Raw genomic sequence first — 15,026 nt, 5'->3', positions numbered from 1 at the left:
TCAAATCTTTCCTGCTGAGCTATGGTTGATATTTACATTTTAAAATGTCAGTTTTCCATGAGGATCTGGGACAACTAATATCATTTAATGCCCCAGCACAAGATCTGGAGCCTAGTAGTAGGCACTCAATGAATGTTTGATGAATGAATAATCAGAAATCACTTAGACTGGAGGTTTTTACCCAGTGCTTCATTAGGTAGACTTTTGGAAAACAGTACCCCCAAAATTTTCTGTGAAGTTGTTGGGGACAGGGGAAGTATGTGCATTCCTTTGGAAAGAGAGTGGATGGCTTTTTATCAGAGTCTCACAATTTCTGTAACCTCAAAAAGTTAAGAGCCACCAATTCACATTGCTGCAGCATGCTAACATTGAAAGTGTCTGTAGAGGGGTCTAATTCCATCTCATTTGAGATAAAGCCCCAGAAAGAAACTGTGGCTTCCTAAAGGTCACATGGCTGACCAGTACCCAAGCTCAACCATACTCAAGGGCTGTTTCCATTACATAATGTTATCTCTGAAAGCACTAGTTGGAGATATAAAGAGATAGTCTTTACTCTCAAATGATTGAAAGTTTAATTATGCTGATAAGCACAATACTGTCTTAGGTCTGAAAAGCAGATTTTCTATTTACAAAGCAGCCTCATGTCAGCGTTTTATGTTGATTTAACTTGGAGCCTAAAAATTGCCAGGAATTAAAGGATATGTCATCCAGTCACCAACCCTTTTCTTTCCCTTGGTGTCAGTTCATGACTGTTCCATGTCCACATGACTTTCATGTTGCAAGGTCTTGTGCTCAGATTGTTTTTAAATGCAAGAAAAGTGAGTCTTTATTCAAAGCACCCTTTTGATTCTTTACCAGCATGAACTTGGATTTGGCGCATGACTAATCAAGGCAGACCATTGCCCCTGACAAATCAGTTTAACTGGAGTGTCGTGTCTGAGCTGTTGCCTTGTTGATTTCGGCTGATTGTCTCAATGCCCCTTTCCTTTTCTAATGCTTTTGTTCTACATTTCTGGTCATAATGTCAGTATTTCTAATTCTGTACCACATCATCTCACTGTGTATCAAGGCAAGTCTCACAAATTACCCTCGGTTCCACCTGGAGAGCCCCTTATTGACTTAGCGTGGTATTCAGCCTAGTTTTCCTCCCTGGAAGAGTTGCTTTGTCTTCAGTAAATTGCCTGGATCATCAACCTTTCTTAGCCCATACAAACAGTGTCACTCTGGAATGTATTCTCTGTAAGTCTGTGATGACTAAATTCTAGCAACATGCTGATGGGTTCCAGGTAAACATCTTGGGAAAAAAAGCATACCTGCTCTTTCTCCATATCTGGAGTGTGATAAATTCCCATATAAAGCCCAGCACACATAAGGCAACAAAGGATAATAGTGCAACTTGTAGGTGTGAGAAGCATCATGAAAAATGTAGCTTAGATACCAAAATATTAAAGTTTCTGGATCATTTCATGCTTGGCGAAATGTAGGAGAGAAAACCTGGACATAGGCTTAGCATGTGATCAGAGCAGAAATCCCTTGACATACACCAAACACAGAGATTGCCCAAATCCAGAGAACATGGTGGCATTGAGATAGAGTTTAACACCCTGGATCAGGCTGAATTCATATCTCTTCTCAATTCTCCTTCTCATTAATATTTATAAAATCCAGTTATGCCAAATAGTAATTAATCTGGGACCTATTTTTGAATTAAAATACAGCCCCAAATAAAAAAATAGAATATCTGTGATATCATGCTCTAAATACAGATTTGGCTTATTTTACAGTGCTCCTGTTAACAAGCATTCATGGATTGATTCATCAATTGAGAGGAAAACTATAGGTTCACAGAATTGTTTATTTATATAGTTATGAGGAACGTCAGGTGCACAAAATTGAATTAATCATAATTCTTGGCTCAGGGTCCTGTGTGTCCGTTGCTACTTTGCCAGTTTTGTTTTTTATGCATTTAATTAATAATTTTTAATAATTTAATATGTACATCAGAAAGCACTACCCAGAACAAAAGCTAGGGACTTAATAATCCACATCAAATCGTGAGATGCCCTCCTCACTAATCCATCCCACAATAGCCATCATCTTGACTCCTGTTTTTCTCTCTTGCCTTCCATGTTGCACTTTTATTATTTATGTAATCCTAAAATCATATATATTTAAAATTTTCAGTTGTTTTGATATAAAATAGGTATTTTCATGCAATATGTAATCTTCTGGGACTTAGATTTTTTTCACTTAATATTAAATTCATCCATATTTTGTGTTTTGCTATTAAAGACAAGAAATCTGGATTTTTGTGTTATGAGTTAAGAAAAATTAATTATGACTTCCATATACTGTTTCACTGTGTTTATTTATCAGTTCATTCATTCAGTCTTCTGTGAATGAGCACTCTGTCTCACACTGGGTTTTATCAGGTTTTTAAATTTTGTCAACCACATGGATGTAAAATCGTATTTTACCATGGCCCTAACTAGCATTTCCTTGATCACCAATGATGCTGAACATATTTTCATGTATCAATTACCACATGTCCTTCCTCTTCTTCCATTTTCTCTTGGATTGTTTATACTCATGTTGGTAACTTATTGTTATATATTGAGTTGCCAAGGTATGCTGGAATTATTAATGTCATCGCCATCATTCATATTAATCATCAGTTATTACATTTCATGTTCCATCTTATACTGACACTTTGTATAGGCTAACAATAGGATTAGAATTCATTCATCAGGTTCTGTTAAAAACAGATCCATTTAATCACTCCAAATAGTGTAACCATCTTTCCTCTCCAGAAATTTGTGATCTGAAGGTCTAAGATTTTTTTTCTTTTAAATGCACACAGTAAAAATCTACTCACTTTCCTTTATCATCTGAGATTGTCATCTGTGATCAATGGCTCCCTCAGAATCATTCTATATCTAGCTGTTTTCTGTTCTCTTTTTTCAGTGCCTAACAAGGTCCAGGGAGTCAGTATCAGCAACTCGGCTAGGAGTGACTATTTAAAGGTATCCTGGGTACATGCCTCTGGAGACTTTGATCACTATGAAGTCACCATTAAAAACAAGAACAACTTCATTCAAACAAAAAGCATTCCCAAGTCTGAAAACGAGTGTATATTTGTTAAGCTCGTCCCTGGACGGTTGTACAGTGTTACTGTTAGTACAAAAAGTGGACAATACGAAGCCAGTGAACAAGGGAATGGAAGAACAAGTAAGTGGAAAGATTGCAGAATTTGATGGTTGGTTGGGACTTTAAAGGTCATTGAGTACATAATTTATCTGAACCTTGAATTTTATCTACTTACTGATCAGTAAATTATATTCCCAGTTAGTCTCACTTGGAATTAACATCATTCAGCCAAGCCAGGACCTTGTAATCACAGAATATTTATTGACAGATAAAAGCAAGCATAGTGGACAAGCAGGAAGGCCAAATTTCGCATTTTTCTTCCCTGTCCTCCTGCATCATGCATTTAAAGTTCTAGACATCCCGTTTTATCTTATGATTGAGATCATAACTCATTTTATAATTATATTCTACCAACACTTAGCATATAAGATTTATGTAAGGAAAAAAATTACAATTTTAATAGTGGCTTCCAATTTTTCTTGTTTAATTATGCGTGAAGTCGCTGACGTGGTTTATTTGGGGAAGAGAGATGTTTGCCAGTTCTGTGAATGTGGTTCATAAATTATTGTGGAGTAAACTCTAATCAGTCACTTTCTCGAAATGTCTTCTTGTAGTCCCAGAGGCTGTCAAGGATCTCACACTGCAGAACAGGAGCACCGAGGACCTTTGGGTGACGTGGACACGAGCTGATGGGGATGTCGACCAGTACGAGATCCAGCTACTCTTCAACGATATGAAAGTATTTCCTCCTTTTCACCTTGTCAGTACTGCAACTGAGTATCGATTCACCTCCCTCACCCCGGGGCGCAAGTATAAAATTCTTGTCTTGACGATTAGTGGAGATGTCCAGCAGTCAGCCTTCATTGAGGGCTTCACAGGTAATTGGAAATCCGGCTCTCTCGAACCTGACTAGATGGAGCGGTGTATTTAGCGTGTTGGGTAGCCAAGTGTTCTGGTTGAGGATTTGAAGGGCTAAGGGGTGAGGGAGGAATGGGAAGAAAGGAGAAGTTTATCTCGATAGTGACAATGATGTTGTCCAAGCTGGTTTAACAAAACTGAAGTATGATGTAGGGAAGAAGAAAAAGTTTCTGAAAAAAAAAGCATTGAATTGATGTGCATAGCTGTTGCCTGTGAGTCATACAAATTAAGTAGAAATAACTGGGTTGGTTGGTTGGTTGTATATTCCTTCTTTGGAACTCTATTGGGAATGTTGCTATAACAGCTAACATTTATTAAGAGTTTACTGTGAACTGGACCCACAGCAAAGAACTTTATGTGGAAATTTTGTTCAGTCCTAACAATTTCATGGACTGGTTACTATTATTATCACTGCTGTTTTTCTGATGAGGAAATTGAAACTTACAGGGGTTGAGTAATTTGCCTATAGTCCCACAGCTAGTAAATGAGGAAAACAAGACTTGGACCAAGACAGTCTCATTAGCACCCTCTGTATAACTGGCATTCTTCATTTCCACTCACTGGCCTTAATGTCCCTCTAAATTTCCCCTATCAACTTCAGTTCAAGCAGAAAAGTCAGAGAAAAATGGTAGACTGATAGCAATTTTTTCATATGTATTCTTTCAGTAGATGCCAAAAGGTAGGAAGCGTGAAAATTTTAGTTGAAAATTTCCACAACTCATTCTGCAAGTGATTTTTTTTTTAATTTACTGTCTTTTCTTAGTTCCTAGTGTGGTCAAAAATATTCACATTTCTCCCAGCGGGGCAACAGATAGCCTGACAGTGAACTGGACTCCTGGTGGGGGTGATGTGGATTCCTACGTGGTGTCAGCATTCAGGCAAAATCGAATGGTCGAGTCTCAGACTGTCCTCAAGTACGTCTCTGAGTACACGTTCCAGAGGCTGGAGGCTGGCGAGCAGTACCGGATCGTGATCGCTTCTGTCAGTGGGTCCCAGAAGAACCAGATCGACGCGCTTGGGCGGACAAGTAAGTGTCCATCTGGAAAAGGGCCAGATAGTTCTCCAGGGCCATTCACAAATGGACAATATCCAAATTCAAAACCACTAAATTTATACAGTTCAATGTGGTTTCAAGAGCTTTTCTCATATCTTTTTCTTTGCGTTTTCCTTTTTTAACAGAGATGTTCAAAGCAATAGAAGGTAATTAGAAACCAAATCATGAATAGATTTTTTTCTCACTCAAGGAATATAAATAGCTGATTTTCTAACCTATGCATTTTTCAAAAGTTTACTCCTTTCTATAAATTATTTAAAGAAAAATACACTTATGTCATCTATTTCATTTGTGATAAAGTAATAATATTCTGTTTATTTATATTAATGCATGCTAAGTCACTTCAGTCATGTCCAACTCTTTGCAACCCCATGAACCATAGCCTGCCAGGCTCCTCTGTCCATGGGATTCTCAGGCAAGAATACTGGGGTGGGTTGCCATGTCCTCCTCCAGGGGATCTTCCTGACCCAGGGATTGAGCCCATGTCTCTGCCTTGGCAGGCAGGTTCTTTACCACTAGCACCACCTGGGAAGCCCTTTGAGTTATATATTAATCAGTTCGGTTCAGTCACTCAGTCGTGTCCAACTCTTTGCAACTCCATGGGCTGCAGCATACCAGGCTTCCCTGTCATCATGAACTCCCGGAGCTTGCTCAAATTCATGTCCATCAAGTTGGTGATGCAATCCAACCATCTCATTTTCTGTCATCCCCTTCTCCTGCCTTCAGCCTTTCCCAGCATCAGGGTCTTTTCCAATGAGTCAGTTCTTTGCATCCAGTGGCCAAAGTATTGGCGTTTTAGCTTCAGCATCAATCCTTCCAATGAATATTCAGGACCGATTTCCTTTAGGATGGACTGGTTTGATCTCCTTGCAGTCCAAGGGACTCTCCAACACCACAGTTGGGAGTCTTCTCCAACACCACAGTTCAAAAGCATCAATTCTTTGGCACTCAGCCTTCTTTATAGTCCAACTCTCACATCCATACGTGACTACTGGCAAAACCATAGCTTTGACCAGGCGGAATTTTGTCAGCAAAGAAATGTCTCTGCTTTTTAATATGCTGTCTAGGTTTGTCATAGCTTTTCTTCCAAGGAGTAAGCATCTTTTAATTTCATGGTTGCAGTCACCATCTGCATTTATATTAATAACACTATTCATATAGTGCTTTCAAAACAAAAATAAACTAGAAGCACCCTGTAAATACCAGGCATCTAAAATGATCCTTAGGGACTTTCCTGGTGGTCCAGTGTTTAAGACTTCACTTCAAAGTAAAAAATGGATATTATAGAAGCAAGCAAAAAGAGTCAGGGGGACTTGCCTGGTGGTCCAATGGGTAAGAATCCATGCTCCCAATACAGGGGGCCTGGGTTCAATTCCTGGTCTGGGAACTAGATCCTACATGCCACCACATGCCACAGCTAAAGATCCTGCATTCTGCAACTAGGACCTGGCACAGCCAAATAAATAAATAAATATTTTGGGGAAAAAAGAGTCAGGGAAGGCTTCCAGGAGGAAGTAACATTTAAAAAGACACTAGGAAATCATCCTGGTGAAGTATATGTTGATCAGGTTCAAGCAGAAAAGCAAAGGCCTGGAGGGAAGAGGATGCATGGCACATTTGAAGAGCTACACACCATTATTTCTAGAATAAAGATGTGAGCCATGTGGCCAAGTAGGTAGATGGACCTAATTGCCAAGGGCCTCGTTGTTAAAATTATAGAATTACAGAGAGCGATGAAGGGCCTTCAGCATTGTGTGCTATGAGAATCTGCCAAACACTGCAGTTTGGAGCAGTGGGACATGAGGAAACTCTGGTCAAGAGACACTTGCAGTGCTGTGGGTGAGAAATGACTGCCCTAGGCTAGTGCAGTAGAGAAGGAGAGAAGTGGAGAGACCCAAGAGATGTAAGACTTAAGATGCAGGAATGACAGGACTTATGCTTGATTATGTAGAAGGGTGAGGGTGACAAGTCAAGTTTCTGACTTGGACCAAGAGGTAGAAACAAAGAGCACTAAGGAGGTGGGGGAAGGGAGATGAGGAGTTCGATTTGGGCATCTTGAGAGCTGGGAGTCTGTGGAACATCCAGAGAGGAATGTCATTTGCAAAACTAGAAAAGGATCTGAACTGAGTTTAAATTGGGGGGTCATCACCACATGGGTGACAATTCAAATTATGGGAGTGTATATATGATCTCTTGAGGAGACTGGGTAGAATGAGAAAAAATATAAGCATAGAACACTAAATATTATTAATAAACAATACCATCTGGCCTTTCACATCAGAAGCCGTAGGACAAAGACTGTTATATGCTAGTGCTTAGGTCAAGGCTTGAAGCTTTGACCTGAGTTAATCTTGGGAAGGAAAGTCTAAACAACGTAATTCAGTCATCCAAACCATATTCATTGAATGTAAGTTTGTTCAGCATTCTTCCACTTTGTAAATACTTAGATATGTATCACTCTGCCTATCAGTGTCACTCTCACTGATTTTTCTACTTGTTTGACTTCAAGATCCTTTCTAAATCAGAGGGGGAAAATAGAGAATCTAACCAGTTATATGGCTAACTCAGGTCAAGAAATACTGGGTTGGCCCCAAAAGTCCATTCCATTGGGTGTTACAGAAAAATCTGAACGAGCATTTTGGCCAGACCAGTACTTTCTCCGAAGGGCACATGAAGAGTGTCAATGCAACCATGAGGCATCATCTTCCATCTGCATTTGATTTAGGGAAGTTTTTCTCAACTGATTACTTTGCCCTAAGTGATGGAACCTGCTTCTCTCTCTCTCTCTCTCTCTTTTTTTTTTTTTTTTGCAGTCCCAGCGTCTGTCCAGGGAATAACTGCAGACAATGCATACAGTAGTCATTCCTTAATAGTAAGTTGGCAAAAAGCTGTTGGCATAGCAGAAAGATATGATATCCTACTTCTGAGTGAAAATGGGGTCCTCCTGAGTAACACATCAGAGGCGGCCGCCACAAAGCAGCACAAGTTTGAAGACCTAACACCGGGGAAGAAATACAAGATACAGATCCTGACCGTCAGCGGAGGCCTGTTCAGCAAGGAAGCCCAAACAGAAGGCCGAACAGGTAATTCGCACAGCTTACTGTTTTGTGCAAGATACATCCTTGTCTGCCATTCCTTAAGAACCGCAGACTCAAAGGGATGAAGCAGTATTGGGAGATGAAGTCTATTTCTTGACGCAGCAGGAATATTCACGGTGATCTGCCACTTCCACACCAGCTGGCCTATTCACACAGCCTTCAGCTCGCCACCCTCCCAAGATTCTTCATCAAAACTGGCTCTGCTCATTTCTTATTTTTGCTGTAATATATTGTCACTAACTTTGTAGCTCAAACAACACAAGTATATCATCTTACAGTTCTGTAGATCAAAATCGGAAAATAAGCCTTGTGGCGTTAAAATCAAGGTGTCAGGTCACAGAAAGGCTGTGTTTCTATTCTAGAGACTTTATGGGGAGAATCTATTCCTTGCCTTTTCAGTTCTGGAGGTCACTCACGTTTCTTCCAGGAGTGACTTCACTCCAACTTCTCTGCTCTTTCGCCTCCTTCTTCCATCTTTTATGGACTGTGGTGATTCCATTGGTCACCACCTGGACAATCCCAAATAATCTTGTCACCTCAAGATCCTTGACTCAATCACACTTGCAAAGTCCGTTTTGCCACAGAAAGTAACATATTCACAGGTTCTGGAGATCAGGACATGGATGTCTTTGGGAGCCATTATTCAGACAGCACCACTGGTCTAATGATTATTTATTAAGTACCTAGGTCTGAAAGGACTTGCCTGGTAGCTCAGAGGGTAGAGAACCTGCCTGCAATGCAGGAGAGCTGGGTTCAATCCCTGGGTTGGGAAGATCCCCTGGAGAAGGGAACGGCTACCCACTCTAGTATTCTTGCCTGGAGAATCCCATGGACAGAGGACTCTGGTGGGCTATAGTCCATGGGGTCACAAAGAGTCAGATATGACTGAGCAGCTGTATGTGTTCCTAAGTCACTTTTTTTCAGTCATGCCTGACTCTTCTCGCCCCCTTGAAATGTAGCCTGCCAGGGTCCTCTGTCCATGGGATTCACCAGCCAAGAATACTGGAGTGGGTTGCCATATTCTCCAGGGGATCTTCCCAATCCAGGGATCAAACCCACATCTCTTAAGTCTCCTGCATTGGCAGGCGGGTTCTTTACCAGTAGTGCCACCTGGGAAGCCAGGCGACTGAACAGCTAACACACACTTTCACTAAGTCTGAAAGGGTTTGATGTTGATAGGAACATAAATTATGTATGCTTCTCATCCTGAAAGAGGTGACTGACACTTGGGGGAGATAGACATATGGACAAACAATGACAACACGTTGTGATAAAGTTTGTATAAGAGACAGGAAGGTCCAGTACCAAGGGGAGCATGGAGGAGGTGGCACTGGGAAGTTTTAAAAGTGACTTTTCAGTACTGTCATGAAGGATGAAACAATTATCCACGTGGAGAAAAGCCAGAAGGACACCGGTGTAGACAGATGACCGTATGCCAACACAGGGAGGTGTGAGAGGAGCAGTGAGGTTTTGTGGTAACTGAAGTGTGTTTTCCATGGTGGCGACGTGAGGCTGGAAAGGTAGGTTGGGGCCAATTAGAGAGTGCCTGGTGTGCCTTCCTCAGGAATTTATGTTTCATCTTATAAAATAAAGAAAATAATAAAAGTTTTTCAGCCAGAGAGTGAATGTTTTGTGATAAAAATGGGTACTTAAAAAAAAAAAAAGATAAATCAAATGGCAGTGAGGAATAGATTGAATGGAGGAGAGACCAGAGGTGAGAAGACCAGTTCGTTAATGCATTTGTTATGAAGCACCTACTGTGTGTGTGAGGCAGTGTTTAAATGTTGGATACACAGAAATGTGTAAAACAAATCCTCATGGTCATAAAGCTTATCTTCTAGCAGAGGAGAAAGGCAATAAACAAAGAGGTAAAAAATAGAATAGGATACTTGTGGACACAGCGGTGGGAAGGAGAGGGTAGGACAAATTGAGAAAGTAGCATTGACATATATATACTATCATGTGTATATATATCATGATATATGTACACTATCAGGTGTAAAACAGATAGCTAGTGGGAAGCTGTGTGTAACACAGGGAGGCCAGCCTGGTGCTCCGTGATGACTTAGAAGAGTGAGATACGAAGGGGAGGGAGACTCAAGAGGGAGGGTATATTACTTATATATATAATTTGCATTGTTATATGGCAGAAACCAACACAACACTATAAAGTAATTATCCTCTAATTAAAAACTAAAAGAAATATATAGTAGGTTAGATGGTAATGAATACTTAGGAGAGAACTTCCCTGGTAGCTCAGCTGGTAAAGAATCCACCTGCAGTTCAGGAGACCCCAGTTCGATTCCTGGGTCGGGAAGATCCCCTGGAGAAGGAAATGGCTACCCACTCCAGTATTCTGGTCTGGAGAATTCCATGCTCTGAGTAGTCCATGGGGTCACAAAGAGTCGGACATGACTAAGCAACTTTCACTTTTCACTGAGAAGAAAATTAAAGCAGGAAAGTAGGTTAGCAAGTGTTAGAAGCTTAACATTTTAGATAGTATAGTTCTGAAAGGTTTTGTTGAGAGGGTGACAGTTGAGTAAAAATTAAAAAAAAAAAATTGAGAAAGAGAATGGTATAGACATTTGGGGAAGAGTATCCCCAATTAGCACCACTTGGCAAGCAGAGGTAAAGAACCCACCTGCCAATGCAAGTTAGATGTAAGAGACGCCAGTTCGATCCCTGAGTTGGGAAGATCCCCTGGAGAAGGGAATGGCAATCCACTCCAGTATTTTTGCCTAGAGAATCCCATGGACAGAGAAGCCTGGCAGGCTCTAGTTCATGGAGTCACACAGAGTTGGACATGACTGAGCTACTTAGCCCATCCCCAAGTAGAGCAAACAGCAAGGCAAAGATCCTAAGGCGGGAGGGTGGAGGCCAGTTGGAGGAGCAGTAATGGGGCTGCTGTTGGCAGACACAGTGAGTGACAACAGAATGGGAGGAGGTGGTTAGAGTGATGAGTGGGATCCTAAGATGATGGCAGTCATAGAAACAATAAGGGTCCAAAGCTAAACTAACTCGGGGGCCAGATGAAGAACAGTAGATACAATGAAGAAATAGTCCTGTGTTAGATAAGATGGCGCTGAGTGGCTGAGTGGAGTGTAAGAGGAGGAACAGAAGAAGATTCTAGAGTTTCTACATGGGATATCTGGTGGAAGATGATTCTATTAACTGAGATAAGAGAAGCAGGAAGAGAGAGTGTTGAGGAAAAAGACACAGGGCTCAGTTCTGGACTGAGTTTGAGTTGTCTGGATGATGTGTAGAGAGAGGTGAGTGATAGGTCATTGAAAATAGGAGCTGGGGATGGAGATTGGGATAAAAATTCTAGTTAAATTCTCCATGTTTTAGTCTGTTCAGGATTCTGTACCGAGAATACCATAAACTAAATGGTTTAAACAACACATTCAGTTCAGTTCAATTCAGTCGCTCAGTCGTGTCCGACTCTTTGCGACCCCGTGAATCACAGCACACCAGGCCTCCCTGTCCATCACCAGCTCCCGGAGTTTACTCAAACTCATGCCCATCGAGTCGGTGATGTCATCCAGCCATCTCATCCTCTGTCATCCCCTTCTCCTCCTTCCCCCAATCCCTCCCAGCATCAAGGTCTTTTCTAATAAGTCAGCTTTTCGCATGAGGTGACCAAAGTATTGGAGATTCAGCTTCAGCATCAGTCCTTCCAATGAACACCCAGGACTGATCTCCTTTAGGATGGACTGGTTGGATCTCCTTGCAGTCCAAGGGACTCTCAAGAGTCTTCTTCAACACCACAGTTCAAAAGCATCAATTCTTTGGCGCTCAGCTTTCTTCACAGTCCAACTCTCACATCCATACATGACCACAACAACACATTAAACAGACATTAATGCTCACAGTTCTGGAGGCTGGAAGGTCAAGGTCAAGACTCCAACAGATTCAGTGTCTGGTGAGGGCCCATTTTCTGGCTTTCGGGCAGGACAAGAGCACCCTCTGTGGTCTCTTTCATAAGGCACTGATCCCACTCACAAGGTCTCCACCCTTAAGACCTAATTATCTCCCACTGGCCTACACCCAGCTAGGCTTCAACGAATGAATTTGGTGCCTGGAGGGAGGAGCACAAACTTGCAGACCATAGCAATCTATAAAGTGACTGGGATTGATTGCTGAGCTAATATTATGGATTCTGAAGGGGACAGAGGATGATACCATGGGAAATACCAGCTTTTAAGGATCTGGCATAAGGAGAGGGGAAAAGCAAAACAGCCCGAAAAAGTGTTTGGAGTGGAGAACCCAAGAGAAACTGAGACAGATGTCCTGTCTTATTCCCACTGGCATCTTAAGACATCTTGGGTATCAGACAGCATCTGTGCCAATAGTCTGGAAGCAGGTTGTTTCTGGTGGCACTTGGTCACCTTGCCAGCAGGTAGCATGGAAGGGCAAAAGGGTTGCAAAATCCTGATGTAAATCTTTTTTATACATATATAGTTTTGGCTTTTGCTCTTCCTTCTCTTTCCTGTTGTTGCTGTTCAGTCACGTCCAACTCTTTTGTGACCTCATGGACTGTAGCACACCAGGCTCCTCTGTCCTCCACTATCTCTTTCCCATATCCCTAATAGAATTTTCTTCCTGCTTGATTTTCCTTTCCTTGCCCGCTCACTCCTCCACTCTGCCCTTCCCTTCAGTGGTCACTTTTTAGCTCTCAGATGGCAATCAGAGATAGTTTTGGTTTTTTTTTAAATCTCTGAACTAGCTCTTAGTATTGGAAAAACATTTAGTTACACAAGTCAGACTAACATTTATTTTATATGCAAAAAATGTCTTTGAATATATTATTCCATTAGTGGTTTTTTCCGTGTTCTCTTGAAGTTTTGTTTTTTAACATTAACAGTTCAAGCATCAATAATTCACAGTATTCAGATTTATTTGCTTTGGGGTCTCCATGAAGTCAAGTATTTTCAAAAGCAGAGACCATGTGTTTTGTGCTTCTTGTTGGAGTGTGGCCATCCAGGCGTTAATCTGGGGCTGTGTCAGAAATGTGCCAAAACTCAGTCTCACTCTCCTGCTTCCTGATTTTTCCAGTCCCAGCAGCTGTCACCAATCTGAGGATCACAGAGAACTCCACCCGACACCTGTCCTTTAGCTGGACCCCCTCAGAGGGGGAGCTCAACTCCTACAACATCTTTCTGTACAACCCAGATCGAACTCTTAAGGATCGAGCTCAGGTTGACCCGCAAGTCCAGAGCTTCTCCTTCCAGAACTTGCTACAAGGTCGAATGTACAGAATGGTGATTGTGACTCACAGTGGGGAGCTGTCGAATGAGTCTTTCATATTTGGGAGAACAGGTAAGACCTGGACTCAAACTGTAATGAACAGCAGGGAAATTGTCACGGTACTCACTGGCTTTTCCTTCATTTGATTTTGGTTTCCTGCTCTACCCAGGGTGTAGCTTTATTTGAAATTTGTGACCTTTATATGAAATTTCTGACCCTAAATCAGACATTTGATTTATATGTCAAAATAGTTTCTGCTTTGTTTCCACCATGTGTTTACCTCATAAGAGTTTGGTGGAAAAATGAATCTGGCTCCTCCACTTGCCAGCAAACCACTACAAGAGGGTTATAACACATTGGGTTCAATTCAAACTGTGCTTTTCAGCTTTGTACAAGAAGCAGATGGAGTGGAGAGCAGGTGCAAAGGAGGGCAGCTGCAAATGGGACAAAAAGCAATGACCATTGTGAATCAGAAACACAGCACTAGATGCAGTGAACACAAGCGTTCCAGGAAAATGCAAAAGAAGCATCTCTGGGTTTCACATAAGAAACTGAATCTACTTTATCTCCATTGTTGTTGTTCAGTTGCTCAGTCATGTCCAACTCTTTGTGACTCCATGGATCGCAGCACACCTGGCTTCCCTGTCCTTCACTGTCTCCCAGAGCTTGCTCAAACTCATGTCCATCGAGTTGGTGATGCCATCCAACCATCTCATCCTCTGTTGTCCCCCTTCTCCTCCTTGATTGAAGAATCTTTCCCAGCATCGGGGTCTTTTCTAATGACTTGGCTATTTGCATCAGGTGGCCAAAGTACTGGAGCTTCAGCATCAGTCCTTACAAAGAATATTCAGGATTGATTTCCTTTACGATTGACTGGTTTGATCTCCTTGCAGTCCAAGGGACTCTTAAGTGTCTTCTTCAACACCACAGTTAAAAAGCATTAATTCTTCCGCACTCAGTCTTCTTTATGGTCCAGCTCACATCTATACATGACTACTGGAAAAACCATAGCTTTGACTATACTGATCTTTGTCAGCAAAGTAATGTATCTACTTTTTAATATGCTGTCTAGGTTTGTCACAGCTTTTCTTCCAAGAAGCAAGCATCTTTTAATTTTATGGATGCAGTCACCATCTGCAGTGATTTTGGAGCCCAAGAAAATAAAGCCTGTCACTGTTTCCATTGTTTCCCCACCTATTTGCCATGAAGTGATGGGACTGGATGCCATGATCTTGGTTTTCTGAATGCTGAGTTTTAAACCAGCTTTTTCACTCTCCTCTTTCACCTTCATTAAGAGGCTCTTTAGTTCCTCTTCACTTTCTGTCATAAGGGTGGTGTCATCTGCATATCTGAGGTTATTGATATTTCTCCCAGCAATCTTGATTCCAGCTTGTGCTTCATCCAGCCTGGCACTTCACATGAAGTACTCTGCATATATGTTAAATAAGCAAGGTGACAATATACAGCCTTGACATACTCCTTTCCCGGTTTGGAACCAGTCCATTGTCCCATGTCCGGTTCTAACTGTTGCTTCTTTACCTGCATATGAGTTTCAAAGGAGG

At 41.5% G+C, this 15,026-nt stretch overlaps 1 protein-coding gene across 2 annotated transcripts in view; it reads left to right on the top strand.

Annotated features, from left to right (window-relative positions):
• Positions 1–15,026, top strand: part of PTPRB (protein tyrosine phosphatase receptor type B) — a 123,053-nt gene that overhangs the window by 63,248 nt on the left and 44,779 nt on the right. For both annotated transcript variants that reach the window (XM_043447551.1, XM_043447552.1), the window contains 5 exons: positions 2,965–3,228; positions 3,762–4,025; positions 4,829–5,092; positions 7,933–8,202; positions 13,273–13,536. In XM_043447551.1, coding sequence (XP_043303486.1) covers positions 2,965–3,228; positions 3,762–4,025; positions 4,829–5,092; positions 7,933–8,202; positions 13,273–13,536 — 1,326 coding nt within the window. The remainder of the gene's footprint in view (positions 1–2,964; positions 3,229–3,761; positions 4,026–4,828; positions 5,093–7,932; positions 8,203–13,272; positions 13,537–15,026) is intronic.

This window comes from Cervus canadensis, chromosome 25, assembly GCF_019320065.1.
Source record: "Cervus canadensis isolate Bull #8, Minnesota chromosome 25, ASM1932006v1, whole genome shotgun sequence".
Lineage (NCBI taxonomy): Eukaryota > Metazoa > Chordata > Mammalia > Artiodactyla > Cervidae > Cervus > Cervus canadensis.
The sequence above is the reverse complement of the archived record's forward strand: the minus strand, read 5'-3'. Positions and strand labels throughout refer to the sequence as shown.